The sequence below is a fragment of the Salmo salar genome, chromosome ssa03 (assembly GCF_905237065.1).
Source record: "Salmo salar chromosome ssa03, Ssal_v3.1, whole genome shotgun sequence".
In the NCBI taxonomy this organism is placed as follows: domain Eukaryota; kingdom Metazoa; phylum Chordata; class Actinopteri; order Salmoniformes; family Salmonidae; genus Salmo; species Salmo salar.
In genome coordinates, this window is record NC_059444.1 from 32,711,475 (window position 1) to 32,735,269 (window position 23,795).

Genomic DNA, 23,795 nt, shown 5'->3' on the forward strand with positions numbered 1-23,795 from the left:
ACAGTCAACTTACTGTACGTAAACTTCTGACCCACTGGAATTGTGATACAGTGAATTATAAGTGAAATAATCTGTCTGTAAACAATTGTTGGAAAAAGTACTTGCCAAAGCTATAGTTTGTTCACAAGAAATTTGTGGAGTGGTTGAAAAACGAGTTTTAATGACTGAAACCTAAGTGTATGTAAACCTCCGACTTCAACTGTATATATATAACATCCTATTGTTTGCAAGAATTGTATAATCATTTAAATTGAAACGTTTTTGAATCTGGGTGTCATTTTGTGTATCAGTTCATAAACCATGTGCCATGGAATCAGTATATCGAAAATCTCCTCCCAACTATTTTGCAACAAGAATGGTGGCGTTGTCCTCTATTTTTGCGGTAATGCTGCAGTTTGTTGTAATTTTGGATAGAGCACACATTTCCATATATTTTGTGTGACATAACTCCACCAGTCCAATTTATGATATAATTTTCAACGGTTATACAATGTTTTTAATATTTTTTCCAAAAATAATGATTTAAAAAAAAATCAATTACTATATTTGAGTTTAACCATAGTATTTGTTGTTATATTTCTTCTGGCTTTTCTGATGGATTAATGTGAAATTGCAACCAGTTGTCTATGGCTTGTTTTAAAAAGCAATATTTTGGAGATTATTTCATTTTCAAATAACCGAAAGTGAGAGGTTGTAATCTGAATGAAGGGAAAAAGCCCATTCTTGAACACGGAGTGAGACATCCTTCCTAATGTGCTAGAGAACCAGTTTGGATTTAAGTATAGTTTTTGTATGATTGAAGCCTTAAGTGAGAGGTCCAATGCTTTCATATTTAATAATTTCTGCCCTTCAAATTCATATTTATTATATAAATAGGTGTGTTTAGTTTAATTTTGTCTAGCTTGCTGTTCCAAATGAAGTGGAATATTTGTTGCTCATATAATTTAAAAAACAACTTGTTAAGTGTAGCAAGGGCCATAAGTAAATAGGTAAACTGGGATATGACTAAATACTGAATCACAGGGATTATTCCACAAATAGACAGGTGTTGTCCTTTCCATGGAAGCAAGATCTTATCTAATTTGGCTGACTTTCTATTAAAATGTATTGTAGTGAGAGTATGCACAGAGTACAGAGTATGTCCACTTCACAGTCAGACCATTTTATTGGTAAATTACACGGTAATGTAAAAGTTGAATTTATCCAATACATAGCTATCCAATACGTAATATACTGCACTTATCATAATTCGGTTGTAATCCAGAGAGGTTAGATACATTATCTAGATAATCTATGAGGCTGTGCAGGGATCCACATTGCAGATTTAAAAGAAAACATTAATCGTCAGCGTACAATGACACCTTTGTCCTGGATTTCTAGCCTCTTGATATTATTGTTGGATCTAATTTTAATAGCTAACATTTCAATGGTCATAATAAATAGATATGCCGATAGGGGACAACCTTGTTTTACTCCTCTTGACAATTTAATACTTTCTGAGAAGTAGCCATTATTTACTATTTTACACCTGGGGTCACTGTACATAACTTTAACCCATTCTCCTAGATTAAAATAGTCCACGCATTTATGTATAAATTCCAGTTGTACTTTATCAAAGGCCTTTTCAAAGTCAACCATGAATACCAGGCCTGGTTTCCCAGATTTTTAATAGTGTTCTATTGCTTCCAGTACATGTCTTATATTATCTCCAATGTAAAAAAAACCTGTCTGATTAGGATGAAAAATATCCGACAATACCTTTTTTAAATTCTATACGCTATGTATTTTGCTAGAATAATGGCTCACAACACTGAAGTGTAAGGGGTATCCAGTTTTTCAGGTGGACTGGAACTTTATATTTACCACCTGGGTCCTGTTTCAGTAATAGTGAAATCCGATATTCTTGCTTGAGTATCTGATAGTCTACCATATTTATAGGAGTGGTTAAAATATGTTAATAACGGACCTTTGAGTACATCGAAAATATTTGATGTACCTCAACTGGTATGCCATACAGCCCTGGAGTTTTCCTGGACTTGAAGGCCTTAATTGCATCTAGAAGTTCCTCCTCTGTAATTAGGCCTTCCCATTAGTATTTATGTACAGCTGTTAATTTTACACCGTTAACAGAAAAATCCTTACAATAAACGTGTTAGTGTGGATGGATGAGACTGAAATAAAAAAAATGTGCTTAAAGTATTGTTTCCTCTTTCAAAATATTGTTTTGGATGACTCTGTTATTTGTAACAAGTTTCTGTAAAAAATAAATGGTAGCATTTCTATGTTGAAGATTAAAAAATAATTTTGTGCATTTTGCCCCATACTCCTTCCAGTTCGCTTTATTTTTATAATTTATTACACTTTTATAATAAATTCCTCTTCTTTTTGTTTTTCCTCTAACTTATTCTGTGCCTCTATGTTACCTTTTTTATTGATATCTACCTGTACTGTTAGTTCCTCTATTTCCTTTGTTAAAATGACCTCTATTGACCTAAATTGTTTTTGTTTTAAAGATGAGTATTGAATTGCATGGCCTCTAAAGGCGCATTTAAAAGTGTCCCATACAAATAGAGGATCTGCTGTACCTATGTTATGTTGGAAAAGATCAGTTACAAATTCTTGGTTAAAAACAAGTTGTCATCCAGTATGCTTTGATTAAATTTCCAATATCCTCGCCCTAACTGAAATTCTGTAAGAGTAATGTGTATACCAATTATTTGATGGTTCGACCACATCCTGTCCCCTATCAACACTCCTCTAACTTTTGGTGCCAACAAAAATGACATAAGAAAGTAGTCTCGCCGTCTAGCTTGATTGAGCCTTGATTGAGCCTCCGCCATGAATACTTATGTAAATGTAATATTTCTGGTGTTTTTTGTTGTTGTTATAAATTAGCAGACATTTCTAAAAACCTGTTGTTGATTTGTCATTAGGGGGTATTGTGTGTAGAAAATGTGGAAAAAGTCAAGGTGTCTGAATAATTTCAGAATGCACTGTACATTAGGATCAAATAGCCACAGTAACCTACTTGGCTACTCGTAAAACTATAACTTAAAGCGGGTACAGCCTCAGTGCTCACAGTAGACAAGCGCTGGAAGTTGCACAGAATTTTCACAATGTGCCAAAAGAAATTAGAGGGAACATTGCCCACTAGGTTTTCCTCCAAAAAGACAAACTAAAAGAAAAACCCACACCAATTTATTATAGAGAGCGCAAAAAGAATATGGAGCAAAACAAAACTGGGGAAACACCAAAACTCAGGCTTCTTTCATACTAAGGTGGTTGAGCTGGAAATCGCACGTCAGCTGAAATGAGGTGTAGCTGGGGGCTCGTCCGGGATAAACCTACATCTATCTCAACATCAAAAGGATATGTGTAAAGCCAGTGATAAGTGTAAAGAAAATATTCAGTGCGATGTCTAAAACATAAAATTATGATGTTAGCCACAGACACAGTTGAGGCAGTTTGAACTAGAACTAGAACTCTATATTTTAGTTTAATAGCAGCAAAACAATTGTCATAATAACTAATATTCTGAGTTGTGGATACAAACACAAGTACTGATATGGTTGACATAACATAATAATACTGATGTGATAATCTCAAGGATGATCAATGGAAACAGGATGCACCTGAGCTCAATTTCGAGTCTCAAAGCAAAAGGTCTGAATACTTATGTAAATAAGGTATTTCTGTTTTTAATTTTTAATACATTTGCAAACATTTCTAAAAACCTGTTTTCGCTTTGTCATTATGGGGTATTGTGTGTAGATTGATGAGGAGTTTTTTTCTCATTTAATACATTTTAGAATAAGGCTCTAAAGTAACAAACATTTTTAAAAAGTTAAGGGGTCTGAATACTTTCCGAAGGCACTGTAAAGTGCTTTCATTTCCAAATGGTAAAACAGATATGTTTGAAAATACCCTGAAATAAAAGCTGACATTGTGTACTGTTGCCTAATATGAAAAATGTTATCTCAAATCATTCAAAATTCTGGAGTATAGAGACAAATATTTTTTTAGGTTTTACTGTCCGAATACGTATGGAGGGGAGTGTAGCTGGCCTATACTTAGTTTTGATGAGGTGTGCTGAGATGAAAACTGCTAATCTGCTAACTGTATCTGGATGTCATGTAGTTTTAGCTAGTAAGCAACCTCATCATGAGGTGACAAGTTCAAATGGGTTGATTTGTAGTGCTTTCTGCTCTTGTACTCTCTCTTTGAAATCTATCACTGTTGTAGTCCCCCAGCTGCTTGGCAAGGCCTGCTCACTCACTCTGTTTAGTCTCTGGCTTCATTGTGAATGAACATACTGATACACTTGTACAATTCTATGAGGATTGTCAATTGATTGAATGGGTTTCAATTAATATACATATCAGCAACCAAATTGTCAGCAATGCACAAAGAATAGGCCTATATACCTGTATTTTCCTACTTTCTCATCTGAGATGTCTTGTCTTATTGCAACTCACCACCAGGTGGCACAGACTTGTCATCCTCAGGTATTGACTTCATGAAGCTACAGTGACAGTATGGGGAGGAAAGTGATCCAATGCACAAATATGGCAACACCAACATACTGTACTACATTACGTCTGAGAATCACACACAACCATTTAAAAAGTTTTATTTCTACCATACACAAACTGTACAACACAGCGCATATCTGCTTATGAAATAGCAAAAGTAATACTTTCGATTTACAAACTACTTGAACTGAAAAAGCATAACATTTGAATGAAAAAGGAAAGAAAATACAATACAGTTTCATCATACTAATATCATTCCACAAAAATCCAGTTCACATTACAAAACATCAAATACTAACAGGGAAAAATAAATATTCTTCACAAAACTTCCTGAGCAAACAATGTGTGGTATATGAATTAAATATTACGAATTATAAATAAATTAACACAATTATTAAGTTAAACAAAATGTTAAATGATTACATTTCTCAAGATTACAATTCTTTACAATGTGTTGAGTATTTGAATAAAAGAAAGAATTTTTCTCGACAAGTGTCCTTAATTTGGCTATGTTTTGCAGATATGCACTTCTTCGAATTCTTCCTCAGGACATGTGTAGTAGGCCTAGTCAAACTCAATTTATTGTAACTTGATAGGACTATCAACCCATGCAAACTTCAAAATAATAACATTGTACTGTGACATCAAGAGCAATGCTCACAAACAAAGAAAGCGTCATCTTTCTCTGGAACCCCAGGGCAATAGAACTCAACTGAAATACAACAGAAAAAAAGTGAAAGTGCAACTGATTCACAACTCAATTTAAGAATAAATAAAACATAAACAATTGAAAACAAACAGTTAAGAACTAGCAATATCATTGTTTGTTTGTCCCTTTTTGCTTCAGGTAATAGTGATGAACTGAAAATCCAAATTATTGACAGTTTGCAAAATGATTGACAGGTTGAAAATACATGCTGGCCCTAAAGAACCGGCAGTGATATTTACGCCACCAAGTGCCTTTTGGGGGATATTTTGAAATTGGTGTGACTACTGAAACCGAAATGCCACCGACCATCATTAAGTAATAATGAGCATACATTTTAAAAGGTGTCATAATAGTTGAACTCAGAGTAAATGTTTGTATGGTGGTGGTTCATTTCTTCTAACACCTTCCTCGCCATTTTTTTTTCCATGCTGAAAATAAGTAAAAAGTTAAAAAAAAAGCACTAACACTTCTTAACCTGTGATACTTCAAGACCTGACTTTGAGATTACAGCTACTGAGACGATGCTTAAATATTTGAAATGGCATATAAACAGTCATTAAGAACATTTTCTCCTTTGAAAATAAGTGTACTGTATAATAAATTACACACCATCCACATAATACTGTCCTACCACAAAACAGAGAACTGTATATTTTATGTATTCATTTACACGTAGGCACATATATGCACACACAGTGTGTGCACAGAAGGCAGTTTAATATCTATATAATTTAAGAAAAAGAAAGACAATATCTTGTCAAAGTGGATTTATCAATTTTCTTAGTGCTGTCAGTTGCTCTATTCTAGCAACACACTCAAAGTTGAATTTGACATTCAGTTAATTGAATGAAATAAAACAATGTTGCATTTTGCTAAGAGCCAAACGCAACTCCCCAATTGCAGTCAACTTTTAACATATTGTTGAATTATGAGTGTACAGTACAGTAGCATTGCATTTTTGAGTCTTCATTTTGTCTTACCATACATTCAGGGTTGAATATTAAATAGAAATCGAAAGCAACAATTAAAAAAAATGTTGATTCTGGATTATTCTAGTAGAGTTCATGGGAGATCCAAATTGTTTTATTAGAATCTGATCTGACATATAAATAAACCACCACTAGACGGCGAAAGAGAGCTATGATTAAAACTGGAATGTGCTTCAACTTAATATACAATTAGTCAAAGGATTTCAAATATTTAGCATTTTACAATCATAGAAATACAATTTAAAAAATGTTAAAATAAATACATTGATGAATAAAGATGATAAATAGCAATAACATAACAATGACAAAAAATAACAAATACAGATTTAAATCAAGCAAACCATACAAAATAATTAAGTGCAAGGGGGGTAGAAATCTCACCAGAAGTAACATGTCAAGTGAATACAGAAGCATTAAAAAACATGAAAAATTATTTTCAGCTGGTAATTGTCTCAGTGCAATGTATTCAACTGTGAAATGTTGACACATTTCCCAAAGCTTTGTCTTATACATGCAACTAAGCCAGCACTGCACTCTCCAGGAAAAACACAGTCATCCAATACCATTATCCCAACTCAAAGATACCTCCTCTTGGTGGCTTGACAGCTTAAACGTGGATTCCCTTTATAGCCTGTTTGATATTATCCAAGAGAGCCTTACACTCGGGAGAGTAGTCGTGCTCCGAGTTGTTGTACATATCTGTTAATGTGTTCACATAGGCTTCGAAATTATGCTCACTTATGGGCCCCTGGAACACAAACATGTTCTAATATTAGTTCACAAACTGAAGCATATAGTGAGAATAGGAATTTAATACCACTATAGCAGGGTTTACCAAACTCGGTCCTCTGGACCCCAAGGGGTGCACGTTTTGGGTTTTTCCCTAGCACTACACAGCTAATTCAAAACAGTGTAGTGTTCGGGCAAAAACCAAGACGCGCACCCCTCCCAAGGACCGAGTTTGGAAAATGCTGCACTATAGATAGAAATATGGTTACAAAATGCTACACGTGCAAGTGGGGAGGTTCGGATGAGGACTACTGTACCATTTCAGGCAGTTGGATGTCTGTGAGACTGTTGATGAGAGCTTGGCTGAGGCGAGCTAACTCCTTCAGAAGGCTGTCGTTGTGCTGTTCAATCATTTTGTTCTCCTCCTCAATTGTCTTCAGGTTACATTCCATTGACGAAATCTGCTTTCAGGGAAGAGGAAAACTTGTCAAACTGAATCAGGCCGGAGTCCTTTGAAAACCATCATATCATCACAGATGTGGATATTTACCTGGGTCTGCAGTTGCATCATGTCAGCTTCTATTTTCAGGTTGGATTCATTCAGTTCCTTGATTTCATGATCCAAGTGTTGCATGTCATCGTCGTTGTCGACTCCTGTTGGGAAAATGGAGAGTACTCTTCTGAAGTTCAAACTAAACCTGCTACTGTGCTTCAGTGGATCAACTAGGAGGGGGTCTACACATACTTTGATGGTACTAAGAGGAACATTTCCATAAAATATATTATCCTGCCAAAGCATATACTGTATGTACAATACACCACCAAGACTTACCACTGCTTGCTTTCAGTTTAATGGTCACCATCTCCTCTCCTGACATCTTCTTCTTTATACTTTGAGCATTAAGTGGGCATCCAGACAAACTATTTAGAAGTAAAATTCAAATTACAAAAAAATATTACCAACTCACAAATGTCAATCTCAAAGCTATTTAGTTGTTCAATGAGTGCGCCTTTAATTAAGAGTCAGTGATCAAGGATAGTAGTATCAATAGAAATGATAAACATTTCCCTGGAATCGTCCGGGACAAAATTGATGCGGTGCAACCTCACCTTCTATGGGTGACAAACACGTTATTGGCGTGTCCAAGGCCATTGCAGCCGGGCAAGGGACAGTGGGGCAGTTCCTGTTTGCAGGCCTTATTCCAGGGGAAGGGGAGGCCATTGATGGATGACTCGTTCTGCCTCTTGGCAGTGAGGGGGCAGCTCCCTGCACTGCGGTGAGATGTGTACTTCCCCGATGTGTGGCCCTGCCCATCACAACCTATCACTGGACACCTAGTAGGGAGATGAACAAGGGTTCTGTTCAGGAGGATTTTATGTTACAAAACATTCAGCTAGAAATGCATCGCATAGAACAGATATGATTATCTGTCAGATAGAATATGGAACTGTGTCAGGTCTATTCATTATATATCTACATTTTCAGAATACACCCAGGAGTCTGTTACTATCTGATGTGCTCCCCTTATACTGCTAGTGGAGAGATTCATGTTGTCACACAGACTGTTGACAAAGTACAGAGTGCTGCTGTGAGAGACGTCTATTCTCATTCCGATGAGGCAGAGGAGAAAGATTATTGTCACCAGTAAGCTGTTTTTCCCTCAGAATAGTTTGGCAGTTCAGGCAGATGTAGTAAATACAGTATGATCTGAGATATGTAAATCTATCGCTGTTTACAGTTTAGGTACAATGGAAATGTAAGTAGATCAAAATGCTGTCGACTGAGTTGCGACGACTTTACTTAACCTGTTAAACCACACATAATACATACATACATACTCAAACAAATCATTTGCACAGTTCATAAATATCCCTCACTAACTAGACCGGAAGAGTTGTCAAACCATTACGTTGATTAATCCAGTCAAATGCTGATTAAAAATGTATTCAACAAAACTGACAACAGGCTCAAGTAATCGTATCAACCAAGTTGCTAATCCACAAAAACTTTGGAATAATAAACACATACAGTTTGATATAGCCTACATATACAGTACTAGGTAGGTTATTGGTGGTTGTAATCTAAAAACATAAGCACAAGTCTTGTTGAATATTATTAAGAGTTATAAGGGTAATTACATTTTTCCAGCTCTGTTTTCTACAGGTCAGTAATGGAGTGACATGAATTACACATAATTGTCATGTATCCTGTCATTGTGAAAGAATGTAATTTTGAGGGTTACTGAACTCTTCCCTTATTGGTAAAGGTGAAAGGCAGGTTGAGATGGTACAAATGGAACACAGAGCTAGCTTACAAACAGAGTACTACTGTAACGAAGCTTGTTGTTGCACCTAGTTGTTCAGAGTACTGCTAGCACTTAGAGGACAAAACAACCCCATTACTTCCATCCATCCACACACCACAAGTAGATGTAAGGCACCAGGACAATAGAAGCATGCCATATGGCCTACAATTTACAATAATCTAGTAACATTACAGATGCACTACATGTAGGTAGATTCGAACTAGCAACCTTTCGGTTATTGGCCCAACGCTCTTACCGCTAGGCTACCTGTCGCTCCCCCGCCCTCTCTTAATGTGTATGCGATTTATTCCAGTCTAATTCCTAAGCTCTTGGCCCTGCATTAGTAATTAAAAAGAATGGGAAATCTGTGTCTGTCCAGATGTAGAAGTAAACAAGGTCTCATACATCTGACTTTGGATTTAAGCAGCAGCAGCAATCAATTACATTATTTTTTTAAGACCAATATCAGTTTTTCCAGAGACAACTGCATCTAGAATAATTCAGCTTTACATCAGTGAATCAAAGCTTTGTACCCATACAGAAGTATGGGGGACCTGTAATAAACAATACATGATGATAAGGAAAACACTCACAAGAGAGTGATAAGACAACTCAAAAGTATTACAGTGTTTGAAACATGTATTATACACATGTTGTTAATCCTTGATATATGATCTACTAATGATGGGCAGAAAAACAATTTCCTTTTCATTTTTCTGGTATAATGACCTCTTAACAACAGGATGCAAGTATTTTCATTCATTGAGACAGCAATCATGTAGTCATGCCAGTAAAAAAATGGAAAACAACAATCATAAGAATAATCTCTTACTTCATTTCTTGGTTGTCTTTTTCATCTTTGTTTGGTGTAAGCTTCAAGCCTCCCTTTCTGGCACGTGGACATCCTGACAAACTACAAATGTTTAGAGACAATACGGTTTAACAATAATGAACACTAATTTAGGGCTAAAATCAAGCAAACTCTTCCATCAGTGATTCTCACAAAGCATGTCATTGAACACAACATTCTAAACAACAAAATCAGTTTTCAAGAATCAGTTAGGTGTCGTCAGAATCGTATCTTCTTGGATATACAACAGTTTACCAAAAGTCAAAGATGAATAAATTCATAAAATAAACAACAAGATTCAAACACATTTCTATTAATCAATTCAGTCATTCATGTCATCCAGTCTAGACTACCTTCTGTGTGAAGCATAATTCCCGGTCACGTGTCCAGATCCATCACATCCAAGTGTTGGGCACCTGCAGGTGGAGAGACAGACAAAACAGGTGAAACTCTGGAACAATTATATAATATTTAAATGCATTAAAAAAAGGAAGGCAAAGGGCCTTTATGAGGTCAGGAGATATACAGTACATTGCATTATGTACACTGAGTGTACAAAACATTAGGAACACAGGCTCTTTACATGACATAGACTGAACAGGTGAAAGCTATAATCCCTTATTGATGTCACCTGTTAAATCCATTTCAATCAGGGGAGGAAACAGGTTAAAGAAGGATTTTTAATCCATTGAGAGGGTGAATGGGCAAGACAAAAGATTTAAGTGCTTTTGAACGGGGTATGGTAGTTGGTACCAGGCGCACCGTTTCGAGTGTGTCAAGATCTGCAACGCTGCTGGGTTTTTTCATGCTAAACAATTTCCCATGTGTATCTAGAATGATCCACCACCCAAAGGACATCCAGCCAACGTGACACAACTGTGGAAAGAATTGAAGTCAACATCCCTGTGGAATGCTTTTGACTCCTTGTAGAGTCCTTGCCACAACGAATTGAGGCTGTTCTGAGGGCAAAAGGGGCTGCAACTCAATATTAGGAAGGTGTTCTTAATGTTTTGTACACTCAGTGTATACAGCCTGGTCACACAAAGTGGAGAAAAGTCCAAATTCAATATAGTCAATGTATTGTATGACTAAAACAGCATGAGACCAGGTAGAATGTATAATGTAATCCAATAAAATAGTACAAAGTTGAGTGAGTGGATACAAACAGGTGAACTACTGGCTGGAAACAGTTGATGATGACTGAAAGGACAACGCGTACTTTAGTTCCTGAGAGTTGGCTGCCATCAGTGATTTGAGAGTCTTGTCAGCCAGGGGACACCCAGATACACTACAGACAGAGGATCCACACCAGAGAGTTATTACAATGAACCCTTTGATCATAGTTCAATTCAATTGAAGTCTGACAGTGATTGATATACTGTACAGTGCAATGTGGCAGAGAGGTCATCCTCTCCCAAACCATATGATAACCATTTGCATTGTCATCTTAAGTTTGTACAGTTGTTTTCTGTCCAACGTTTCAATACAATTACAAGGTAGTTTTAAATTACTTAAATTCCACAGCAACAATAAGGTTGCAACAAAATAAATAGTTTCATTTTCAGCAGCATATAATGCTGATCAACATGAAACAATCCACATAGTTCCTCTGAACCAGGCCTTACAGTATTTACTAGCTGGTGTTAACGAGTGTGTAATTACCTTCGATGTGACGCATAATTTCCTGTTACATGGCCACTACCGTCACAGCCGGGGGTAGGACAGCTGCAGAGAACACAACACTTAGTTAGACCATATTCTACAATACATGGACTTTCAATACAGTGTATTAACCTTTTTAACACGACGTTGAATTGTTATTAGTGGAATTGGAAGTGTGAAGTGTTAGTACAGCAGGAAATTTAGTAGAACATATTTTACTCCCGAACACATTCACTACAACAATGACTCTGAAGGTGTTTATTTGGAGTGGCAGAAAGTTGTTCATTAAAAGGTGCTCACTTGGAAGATCTAATTGTTTTCTGTAAACTACTCAATCGTATCTAACCATAAAGTGAATCAAATCCCCAGAGCCAAACTCAAGAGAACATACAGAGTCTAACTACAAAGTCAAGAGTGGTAAACTGAGGACATACGGACATGTAAAAACTCACTTTTAACAAGATACATTTCCTCTCCACATGAACCTGCAGACATACCAGTCACAACGATATGTAATATATAATAGGTAACAATATAAGAGCTAATAATAGGATAGATCATGTCCAGTGCATTTCACTGAGCGTGTATTCAGTCACCCCACTTATAATATACTGCCCCATTTAAAAGGTCTGGTCGGGAATTACACTTTTGTTATTAATACTGACCATCTGTCAGCTGACCTTTTTAGAGGGAAATGCACATTATACACAGATGACTGAGCAAAGAAGCCTCAATATGTCAATTTCTCCCCTCATTGGACCCCCAGAATGAGCAGACCCGACATGTTTAACATGATATACCTCATCAGCTCTTTCTTAGCATCTCTTAAGAGCATCTTGGTCTTGGGGCTTAACATGCTTGCGTCTCCGGAGTAGCTCTGGTTCTCCAGAGAAGCTTCATCAAAATCCTCCTGCTGAGAGACATATGTACATTTCAAATGGACCCTTTTCACTATATTGTGCAATACTTTTGACCAGAGCCATGGACCCTAGTCAAAAGTAGCGCACTACATAAGAAATAGGGTGCCATTTCGGATGCAGTCTTAATAATAAAGTGTCTTTAAAAATCTGCTTAACATCCTGACTTCCTGTCTCAGTCTTGAGTTTTGAACATTATCAATGAAAACGTCCCACTTATTACTCTTAAAACACAAGCCTAGGGGTTAGGCGGTAAGGCTGAGGTATTACGCTTAAGGATACTTACAGTAAACCATACATCCATTTAAAGTCACATTTAATCCACACGGACAGTATTTATGACGTATATACTTGTGATGTAAAACATTTGGATTTACTTCCTCAAAGACTCTGTGTTCAGCGCCAGATGTTGTCGTCGGTGAGTTAATAACAGTACAAATGTCATGGCCTTTTAAATCAACAACAACCAGGAATACCAGCTGTGAGGAACACTCTCTTTAACAAGAGTTTTTACCTCTCTGTCGTGCATCATTTGTTGTGCTTTGCTGAAGTTGAGAGGTGTGTCCCAGGCGTCTCTCTCACACAGGGAATGGTAGAAGGCCGGGCTGATGTGCACACTGCCGGCCTGCTTGAGAGTGGACTCAGGAGGGGACAGGGCAACGTCTCCCAAAGGCACCTTGGGTGGGGCATTCACCTCCCGACTTTTCTTCATACTCAGGTCCAGAGTGCCGTTCTCATCCACTTCTATGGGCATGTCCTAAATGAGAAGAAGTTCACAAGTCAGACTCTGTAATAGTCAGCAGGTAATTCACTTTTTTGAAATAGTCAACTGTCTTTAATAAAAAACATACAGGTATGCCAGTTTCATGGGAAATAAAAATATGTGGGTTATGAAGTTATGAAGATTGAAATTCATATATTTCCATGACATACCTTAGCACCAACTACAATGCTTTAAGTGTGCGCCACTCTGAAAATGACAACTATAATTCCTGTGTGAGAAATAACTTGAATTGCACCTCAAATACACATTTACATGAAAATAAGACACAGAGTGATTATCTAACACCGGGGTAAAGTGTGGTGTTAAGCCAGCATTAATTCTGTTGAACAAAATAATAATCGTTGCTTGGTGTGTAGTGTTTTTGTGACAGCTGTGTAATCTATCTGTTTTCTAGGACACAAAACCAAGATGGCAGCTGGGGGGGTGCTGGTTTTAGGTCATCACCATTAAAACAAAAATTAAAAAGCTTAATGCAGCATACGTTTTCTCACTGACAGATGTGTTACTCATTCTGTGTTATGTGAAATGCTGGGCTGTGTGCTTCAGCTTTATAGGTTTTATAGTATTAAAAGTTTTACCTCATTAAATGCCGAAATACGGCCTATAAATGAAACCAATTATTCAACGCATATGTCCCATTAAACCTATCCCCCATTATTTTTGTAACAAAAGAGAGCCTTTCAAATTAATTAAAGGGGATAATTTTCATGGACATTGCATGCGTGTGTGGCTGTCCATTTTAATTATGTCTGTGATGGTGACATGTCTGTAGCTAATCTCAATTGCATGAACTTTTCACATTGAGTTGTGATGCATTTTTGTTGCATTTGCATCACTGGTAGCCTACAGAGATACAACAAACATATGAGTTGCATGGGCCCATACAGTGTACTGTATGCTACATAAGTCCAATGCAGAAGAGCACAAATGATTAAGTTGCTAACACTGTTTTATTCATTCAGTGGGTTGGCACCTGGTACAGGACCACATTCTCAGCTCACCAAGCTGGGTTCTGTACTGTGTAGGTGTTGGAAACCTTGAATCATTTATCTATCAATATTCTGTCATAAATTACATAATGTAGAGAGGCCTTGTTTGGGTTTTGAGAGATTAGTTGTTATGCTCAAACTTAATGCATAGGAAAGCCAAGTTTCAGTTCAGTTGAGAGTATTATGGTTTTCCACGTAGTGGACAGGGCAGTTGTTTTTTTTCCCCCCTCTAGAGATTATACAGGACCTGCACAAATGGGTCAAGTTTTCAACTAAACTGGTGCACATTTAATAAATCACTGAGATTTTGGTTTTGTGTGAATAAAAGATTTCAGCTAATGAGTCCTTCAGCTGATTGGTTTAATCCACTGAACTAGTTTTATAGGCCATCTGATAGAGACACAGCTTATCCTGGATAATATATTACTAAGCAAAAATATATTCCGCCATCTGCAGCATGCAAGACACACTTTCATACAGTTCTACATTTTTTTCCTTTTCTTTTTTTCTATTACCATAAAGGTAGAAATCATATGCATGACCACATGTTTTACATAAACTACAGAGTCTAATTGTAATTGAGAAATAAGGGTGTTTGTAACAGTTAGGAAGAGTTTGTGCATATATTATGACGTCATTTTGTGACGGTAAGGTTTTTGTTGGTTGTTCAGGCGCACAAAATTGTTTCTTGAGGCAAGCCGAAGTCAGTAACCGAAGTCTACGCCCCTTCGTCAGTGATTGGTCAACAGTAGGGATTCTTCAGTGAAGTCTTTGTTATCATTCAACGAGAGACGACTCATTTTCATGCACATTTTGTTATTTAGAAATACTGCACCAAACATCTTATTTAGAGGTAAAATTGAGCGACTAAGATCTCATCGGCAAAAAACATCAAAATTAATGACAGATTTCTTCGGTTATCTTTGATTAATTGTGACTATTACCATAAAAGTAGAAACTACAGAGTCTAATTGTAATTGAGAAATAAGGCTGATAGTATTTTTTTTCTTTTGATGTGATTATATAAATTTTCTTTTGTGTACATTAAAGCTTTATGGAAGGGAACCTCTTGTTTCCCTGCCACCAGAGACACGATCTCTTTGCCAAAAACAGTCCTTTTGATGTTTCTCCCTTTTTATACACAAATCAGAGTTGCTTTAAAATGACCCCATTAAATACCTTTCCAAGTGGTCTAATTTGATTACCTTTGTGGAGGATGCCAGGGGCCGGCCGGAGATGGAGATGGCCTCCATGTTGCTTCGGTAGCGGGTTGAGAGGTTGAGGATGGCGGTGGTGGCTGCGGTGTCTTGGAGCCCCTCACATCCCGGTTTGTAATGGGTGGGTGGGCTGTGCCGTCCGGGGTCAGGCGTGGGCAGGAGGTTGCCAGGGGCACCCAGGAAGCCAGTGTACTGTAGAGCTGCTAGATAACAGAACACACATTCAGCAAGTTACACAGAGATACAGGAACAACTGATTATACTCACTATATTATGGTGCATCGTGCAACCAGCTATACATTTGCTGTTACTGTGTGGTTGCAATGGAATCAGTCTGTGCTTGAATAAATAAAGTCTGTGTTGATAAAACATGTATTTCTTGATAAAATGACAATTCTCTCAGGATCTGACAGATCTGTTAAAATCAAATGTTTTATTTAAAAAAAAATCCTACTAGCACTGACTTTGCTGATAGCTACTTTGTGAAAAAATGTACTTACTACGACTAAGATACGTGGTTGTCCCACCTAGCTACCTTAAGATGAATGCACTAACTGTAAATCGCTCTGGATAAGAGCGTCTGCTAAATGACTAAACTGTAAATGTAAGCAATACTAAACAAGCATGATTGTCTTGTTTACAGGAACCGTGTGAGTGTGTTGCATACTCGTAGTTTGGATGTTGTCTGACCATTTATGGGCTGCACATTTGTGGCAGAAGATGAGCGACACTTGCACATTAAATCCATTTAATGTGGCTTGACACATGCCCCCCCCGGAATCAAATAAAATGTGCGAAACTCACAGTCAGGGAAGTGTGAAGGAGAGATTTTTTGGTCCTGGTTGGGTGCCATCAGAGGTTGTTTGCCGAAGACCTGTGCATCAAAGCTGGCGTAATCAAAGCGGATCTTGCTGTACTTGTCCATGTCCTTGGTGAGGTTGGCTTGCAAGGCGGCGGTGACAGGATGGTGATGGGCGAACCTGTAGCTGTACTGGTTGAACTCCAACTTCTTCATGAGGGGGCCGAGAGGTCTGGTTGGAGAAGAATCCAAGAAGACGAGGTGTTGTTGTTGGATTTGATGAGGAGAGTGGCTACTGTATGTGTCAAATAAAGTGCATGTAAGGAACTAGGAAATTGACACATATAGTGGCAAGAAAAAGTCTGTGAACCCTTTGGAATTACCTGGACTTCTGCATAAATTGGTCATAAAATGTAATCTGATCTTCATCTAAGTCACAACAATAGACAATCACACAAACAATTATACATTTTCATGTCTTTATTGAACACACCGTTTCAACATTCACAGTGCAGGTTGGAAAAAAGCATGTGAACCCTTGGATTTAATAACTGGTTGACCCATCTTTGGCAGCAATAACCTCAACCAAACGTTTTCTGTAGTTGCAGATCAGACCTGCACAACAGTCAGGAGGAATTTTGGACCATTCCTCTTTACAAAACTCTTTCAGTTCAGCAATATTCTTGGGATGTCTGGTGTGAACCTCTCTCTTGAGGTCATGCCACAGCATCTCAATCGGGTTGAGGTCAGGACTGACTGGGCCACACCAGAAGGAGTATTTTCTTCTGTTGAAGCCATTCTGTTGTTGATTTACTTCTGTCTTTTGGGTCGTTGTCCTGTTGCATCACCAAACTTCTGCTGAGCTTCAATTGGCGGACAGATAGCCTTACACTCTCCTGCAAAATCTCTTGATAAACTTGGGAATTCATTTTTGTCGATGATAGCGAGCTGTCCAGGCCCTGAGGCAGCAAAGCAGCTCCAAACCATGATGCTCCATTCACCATACTTTACAGTTGGGATGAGGTTTTGATGGTGTGCTGTGCCTTTTTTTTCTCCACACATAGTGTTGTGTGTTCCTTCCAAACAACCCAACTTTAGTTAAATCTGTCCACAGAATATTTTGCCAGTAGCGCTGTGGAACATCCAGATGCTCTTTTGCGAACTTCAGACGTGCAGCAATGTTTTTTTTGGACAACAGTGGCTTCTTCCGTGGTGTCCTCCCATGAACACCATTCTTGTTTAGTGTTTTGCGTATCGTTGACCCGTCAACAGAGATGTTAGCATGTTCCAGAGATTTCTGTAAATCTTTAGGTGACACTCTAGGATTCTTCTTAACCTCATTGAGCATTCTGCGCTGTGCTCTTGCAGTCATCTTTGCAGGACGGCCACTCCTAGGGAGTGTAGCAACAGTGCTGAACTTTCTCCATTTATAGACAATTTCTCTTACCGTGGACTGATGAACATCGAGGCTTTTAGAGATACTTTTTTAACCCTTTCCAGCTTTATGCAAGCCCACAATTCTTAAACGTGGGTCTTCTGAGATCTCTGTTGTTCGAGGCATGGTTCACATCAGGCAATGCTTCTTGTGAATAGCAAACTCAAATGTTGTTGAGTGTTTTTTATAAGGCAGGGCAGCTCTAACCAACATCTCCAATCTCGTCTCAACGATTGTACTCCAGGTTAGCTGACTCCTGACTCCAATTAGCTTTTGGAGAAGTCATTAGCCTAGGGTTTCACATACTTTCCCCAACCTACACTGTGAATGTTTAAATGATGTATTCAATATAGACAAGAAAATGCAATAATTTGTGTGTTATTAGTTTAAGCAGACTGTGTGTGTCTGTTGTTGTGAATTAGATGAAGATCCGATCTTATTTTATAACCAATTTATGCAGAAATCCAGATCATTCCAAAGGGTTCACATACTTTTTCTTGCCACTGTACATGCACATTATGCACAACATGCCGTGGAAGAGGTGGTGGTGATTGTGGAAGTAATAGAACATTGAATAATATCGATACGAGGTGGTTGTGAAGGAATGGACATGGTGTCGTTTGAATCATATAGTGATATCAACGTCCTCTTCCTGGATTGTGGGGATCTGATCTGTATTGTACGTTATCACACAGGCATGTTGCCCAACTAATTCATTTTGTATGAGTAGGCAGTCTGCCTGTCATTTCTCTTCAGGGAACAAAGGGTTCTTATGCTCTGCGTCTCTAATAGGGAGAATCTCATGGGACCTTAGCCCATTGCTTAAGAACAAATGATACTGAGAAACCATATCTGTGATGCTTTGCTAGGCTATATATTGTCATTCCTTTTACAATACACTGACTGGATAAACTGGACACGATACTGTAAATGTTAATCAGCATAGCTCCTGCTTTGATATGATATTGATAGTCAACGAGCACAAACACTGTTTTATATCAAAGGGACTATGCTCTCAGAATAAATGTTTTATAGTATAGTTTTCAATGTCTCATCGGTTTACTGTCATCATAATGTATGTCCACATGCGCTTCAATAATCGTCAACAGTCTGAGTGACAGTACTGCAATATTACAGCTTTAACATGTGTTATAACATACATTCTCAGTCCATGTGATTTTACCTGGACAATCGTTCTGGTGCTTGTCTGCATTTGGGGCTCTCCTCTTGAGGTTTGGAGACTTTCACTGCAGCAGCAATGGGGCAGCCTGAGAGACTGGAGGAGGAGGAATAGGAGGAAATCAAACCCATTAGTCTGACATTGAACCTGTCTATGTACAGTTTGTCATTTTTAATAGGTTAGTCCTGCAGGCTGTACCTCCGGTGGGTGCTACGATTGCTGTTTACATGGCCTCTTCCTGTGCACCCGGGAGTAGGACACTTGAGGACGTTTTCATGCATGGCCAGGACTGGGGACAGACAGGAGAGGAGAGGGCCAGTAGGTGAAACAGTAGGGTTAGTAGCAGGAGAGCTGTACTGTACATCAGTGGTGAATATACTGCATCAGCGGTGACATCATTTAGAGTAGGCATAGGAGTCATAGGAGTGCCAAGAGTTAACATAATTAACAGACATGAGAAGACAGGAAAATAATCAAGTTGAAAACTATAGGCATACATTCGGCTTGTTCATTTCTTGATAATTTTATTCAATTAACACATTGCTTATGTACTGACATCAGAAAGAAACCATGGTTATAGTGCACAGATCCTTTGAAGACACAAGCATCTCTAACTAACACTGTTCCCATTGTCAGTGCACTGTGTGTTGGTTGCATAATGTAAATACCTTAGTGGAAATAAGACTATAACAAGAAAGCGCTGATATTTTTTTCATAAAACATTGTCATTGTTGGAGTTCCACTCGGTATCCTTGGAAACTTTTATTTTCTGTACATATTTTCCAATTAGTTTGCTGGTTTTGTCTATTTATTTTTGAATACAGAGTTAGTAACCCCTTTGATTTGCAAACACTGCCTCTGGTCTAAGAGCACATGCTTTCATATTGAACAAAATGTAATTGCTTTTTATGTTCCTTTTGTAACATCAGTGTTTAATGTTGGATGTTTATTATGTTACATTGAAATGACTAAATCACAGCCAATAAAAAAGCCTTTTCAATATTCTGAAATTATAAGTAAACTCCAAGTTCCTAGGTGACAACAAGTATTATTTTTCTATTTGCATGATTCTATAAATGGAAATGTAGAGATGCCCTTCAATCAAAGAGTTTCTGCAACTACAGATCTTAATTTGACCACCTTGTTGCAGGAAATGTTAAACTTGCAGTTTATAAATGCATCTGTAATTTCCACTTTCAAATTTCAGACTTGATTTTCCCTTACGAAAAATGCATCAACCCCTACAAAAATGGCCTTCATTATAATCAACATAATAATTCACATGTCCTGTTGTTCCAGGATTACTGTCCTGCTGTAGCAAATTGGCTCAAATTAAGATCCTACATCTGTATTTGATAACTTCATGATTTCCTTCGAACATCAGAACTTATTTCATGATTGATAACAACATCTCATTCTATTCTATTCTATGCGTACATGCTTGTGTATGTATGATGTATACAGCAGGTGTCTATATGACGGCAGGGGGCGGCAGTGTAGCCTAGTGGTTAGAGTGTTGGACTAGTAACCAAAAGGTTGCAAGTTCAAATCCCCGACCTGATAAGGTACGAATCTGTCATTCTGCCCCTGAACAAGGCAGTTAACCCACTGTTCCTAGGCTGTCATTGAAAATAAGAATTTGTTCTTAACTGACTTGCCTAGATTAAATAACAGTAAAATTCAAAAACTTACTCTCTGGGGGAACTCTAACTTTGTGGGGACAGCCAGACAGACTCCGGTGGTGGGGGTACAAACCAGTGACGTGGCCAGTTCCGTCACACCCAGGGGTGGGACACCTAATATCCTTCTTGTCTGGCCGTGGAGAGTCTGGGAGGAGACAATCAGCATTGACATTCACATATACTGTACATAGGCATACATAAGGTCACCTTTAAGAATGTTGCAGTATCATTCTTAACATGCTTCTATAACCTTCCTTACCACACAAACAAAGGTAATAGTTCATTAAAAAGTATTTTGGAAATATTGTCTTAGCTAATGAACCTAATTTAATTTGATTAAACTTGTAGAGGTTTTCTTGCATGAATGTTCCTCGAAAATGTATTTTAAGTGAGATTCTGGGAATTGCTAAGTGGAAACACACTTAAATACTGAAGCTACAGTGCTATAGATATACAGTAGCTACATAGAAACCTACAGATTGCAGGACAGTATCATGCAAAGAGCTAGACACTTTTTGCAAAATGCTTCTTTTAATCTGTCATTTTAGTTAAGGCTTCCAGTTCAACACAGGGCATTCATTTCTTAATGCCCATCCATCGAAAGATTACATCTGGGATTACACATTAGGCTTCAGTCATTTGAAGAATCAGTGGAAAACATGAGGGGTACTTTGGGTGGATTTAAGAGTTATGGTCATGGTTAAATATCCAGTTGATTCCTATCAAAATCCAATTTTCTGAGTAGTAGCAATTCCATCAGAAGATTTTTTTAATTTTTTTATTTTAGTCTGTTTATTTATTACTTCATTTGTTGCCAAAATGTTTTTAGTACTTAAGAGGATTTTTACCCTGCTCCTCCCTCCGATTTCCCCCTCGGAATATGGTTATTTTATTATTTTTATGTTTCGAAGAGCCTCATTATTAAAATCACAAGAGGTCTGATACGTACTAGATAAACATGCATAATCATGTCTGCTGCGTACTTATTTTATGCCCACTACTCTTCATTACAATAAGTGCAATATTCACTGTATGTAGTTCTACTGTGCTCAAGTTTCTGAAATAGTACCCAAACAAAAACAGAGAAAGGGCTTAAAGAAAAGGGTCCTCTCTGTCATCATGTTGATAAAGCCTGTTGTGAAAAAAACATAAACCTGATAAAAGAGCAAAAATCTTGAATTGACAAAGAAATAAGACATATTCAAATCTATTATCCATACCTTTGCATCCATGATAGCTCACCCTGGAGTTCACATCCAGTAGCCTTTGGTGCCTCCTCTCATTGGTCATCTGCTCCAGTAGGAACCTGTCCATCTCCCTGTAGGCGTTGTGGATGACATGCCTCTGCTCTGACTGCAGGACCATGGCCTGCTCCAGGAGGCTCAGGTTCACCCTCCCTCTGTCCCTGTCTCTGTCTCCTCTGTCTCTGTCCATCTCCAGGCCCAGCGGTCTCTCCATCTCTTGCAGGCCCAGCGCCCAGGCCTCCAGCTGGGGAGACCTCTCCACCTCTGGCTCCCCCTCACTGTCCTCCTCACTGGGGTTTGGTCGGTAGAGCCGCAGGGCCCCTGTCTGGAAGGGGCCTACTCTGCCCATGTTGTACCCCCTCAGGTCCGAGTCAGGATTGTCGTCTCTCATGTGTTGGTGGCCGTTCCTGCCCAATGGGTGTCCTTCTCCGGTGGTGGCTTTGGAGGGGCTGCTGTTGGAGCCGTTCACCCTGGCAGAATGAGACAGGGACAGAGGCTCCCACTCGGCTTTCCAGCTGTCCCCGTATGGGCTTTTACGTGGCGAGGAACTACAAGTCATACTCATCCTGTCCTGACTTTGGTCTTCTTCTTCCTCTTCTTCTTGGTTTCGTTCCTCCACCTCTTCATCTTCCAGAGTTTCCGAGGCGGCAACCTCCTCACGGAGAGAGTCATCAGTCACCACTTCAGACCATCCAAAGGAATCATGGGGTTTTGTTATTGAGTCCTGGCAGCCATTTATGTTGGGCACTTCATTAAGCGTATCTTGGCAACCATCTAAGAAACAAAGTAGGAGCAAAGAGAATAAAAAACGATGCTGTCAGTTTTGAATCAATTGTTCATGTTAAGGCCATGCTTTTCCGAGAACATTTGTCTGGGCAGAGAGAGTAACAATTTGTATGTCCCCATTTGAGCTTAGTTAGAATGTTTAGCAGAGACATTCAACGCACACTTCATGACAGTTTTCATGTCTTGAAAACGCATGTCTTGTAGTTTTAAATGACTGTTAAGAGGATTGACAAATCAAATATGTAATGAAAATAATAATAGTATGGACAGGACAGCAACTGCAAGATTATGCTACAATTCCTCAAGTACGTCAGAGATAATACATGAGACACTTATTTTGGCTAGCTGAACATGAAACCTAGAGATAAAGAAAAAGATTGTCTTCGTCTTCTTTAAAATCTCCAATCAGAATACAACAACTTGATATGGATTAAGACGGACCAGATTATGACAGAGATTTAGCCTACATCGCTTGTGACACTGAACATCAGTTTTAAGTAGTTATTAGGTGTAAGCTAAGCAGGGCTTTATGATTTTTAGATATTAACGTGTAGTCATTCGCATACAACTCATTTAAGAAACCATATTTATATGTAAGCATAAGAACCAAGAAAGTGGCGAAAATGTCAGTGAAAAATATAAAATAAATATTCCATTGTTTTCCTCTTCTTTTCCTTTCTTTAATTACATTTTTTTCAATATGTCATTATGTGGAGTGCACCTAGTAATTTATTTTTATATTGATTCTTTACTAAACAGTTTTAAAAGAAAGCTTTTAAATTGTTTACCAGTGGACATTTTTATTGACATATGAAAATGTTTAATGTATCCCAGGACTGTGAGTAATGGTCAAATATTTGACAATTCATTTTCTGGTTTCCAGCTTAGTCAGTTTAAGTGGAACTGACAGGAAAGCTAGGCCTCTTAGTTCCCCAAAATGCATTTTAAATGACACTTTATTTTAGTAACACCCCTGATTATATTA

General features: G+C 38.1%; 1 protein-coding gene across 8 annotated transcripts in view; it reads right to left on the reverse strand.

Moving 5' to 3' along the window:
- Positions 1–4,614: 4,614 nt before the first annotated feature.
- st18 (ST18 C2H2C-type zinc finger transcription factor) overlaps positions 4,615–23,795 on the reverse strand; it is a 41,313-nt gene continuing 22,132 nt past the window's right edge. For 3 of the 8 annotated variants that reach the window (XM_045714731.1, XM_014191147.2, XM_045714732.1), the window contains 17 exons: positions 22,001–22,798; positions 20,791–20,925; positions 19,297–19,387; positions 19,102–19,194; positions 16,489–16,778; positions 15,673–15,887; positions 13,209–13,451; positions 12,578–12,690; positions 11,778–11,840; positions 11,335–11,403; positions 10,469–10,531; positions 10,098–10,178; positions 8,070–8,294; positions 7,792–7,880; positions 7,510–7,613; positions 7,277–7,423; positions 4,615–6,978 (listed from right to left, as the gene is read on the reverse strand). In XM_045714731.1, coding sequence (XP_045570687.1) covers positions 6,838–6,978; positions 7,277–7,423; positions 7,510–7,613; positions 7,792–7,880; positions 8,070–8,294; positions 10,098–10,178; positions 10,469–10,531; positions 11,335–11,403; positions 11,778–11,840; positions 12,578–12,690; positions 13,209–13,451; positions 15,673–15,887; positions 16,489–16,778; positions 19,102–19,194; positions 19,297–19,387; positions 20,791–20,925; positions 22,001–22,798 — 2,960 coding nt within the window. In that variant the 3' untranslated portion in view covers positions 4,615–6,837. Of the gene's footprint in view, positions 6,979–7,276; positions 7,424–7,509; positions 7,614–7,791; positions 7,881–8,069; positions 8,295–10,097; positions 10,179–10,468; positions 10,532–11,334; positions 11,404–11,777; positions 11,841–12,577; positions 12,691–13,208; positions 13,452–15,672; positions 15,888–16,488; positions 16,779–19,101; positions 19,195–19,296; positions 19,388–20,790; positions 20,926–22,000; positions 22,799–23,795 lie in introns of those variants that run through there. The other 5 variants (XM_014191151.2, XM_014191149.2, XM_045714733.1 and 2 more) reach the window with 5 other exon arrangements.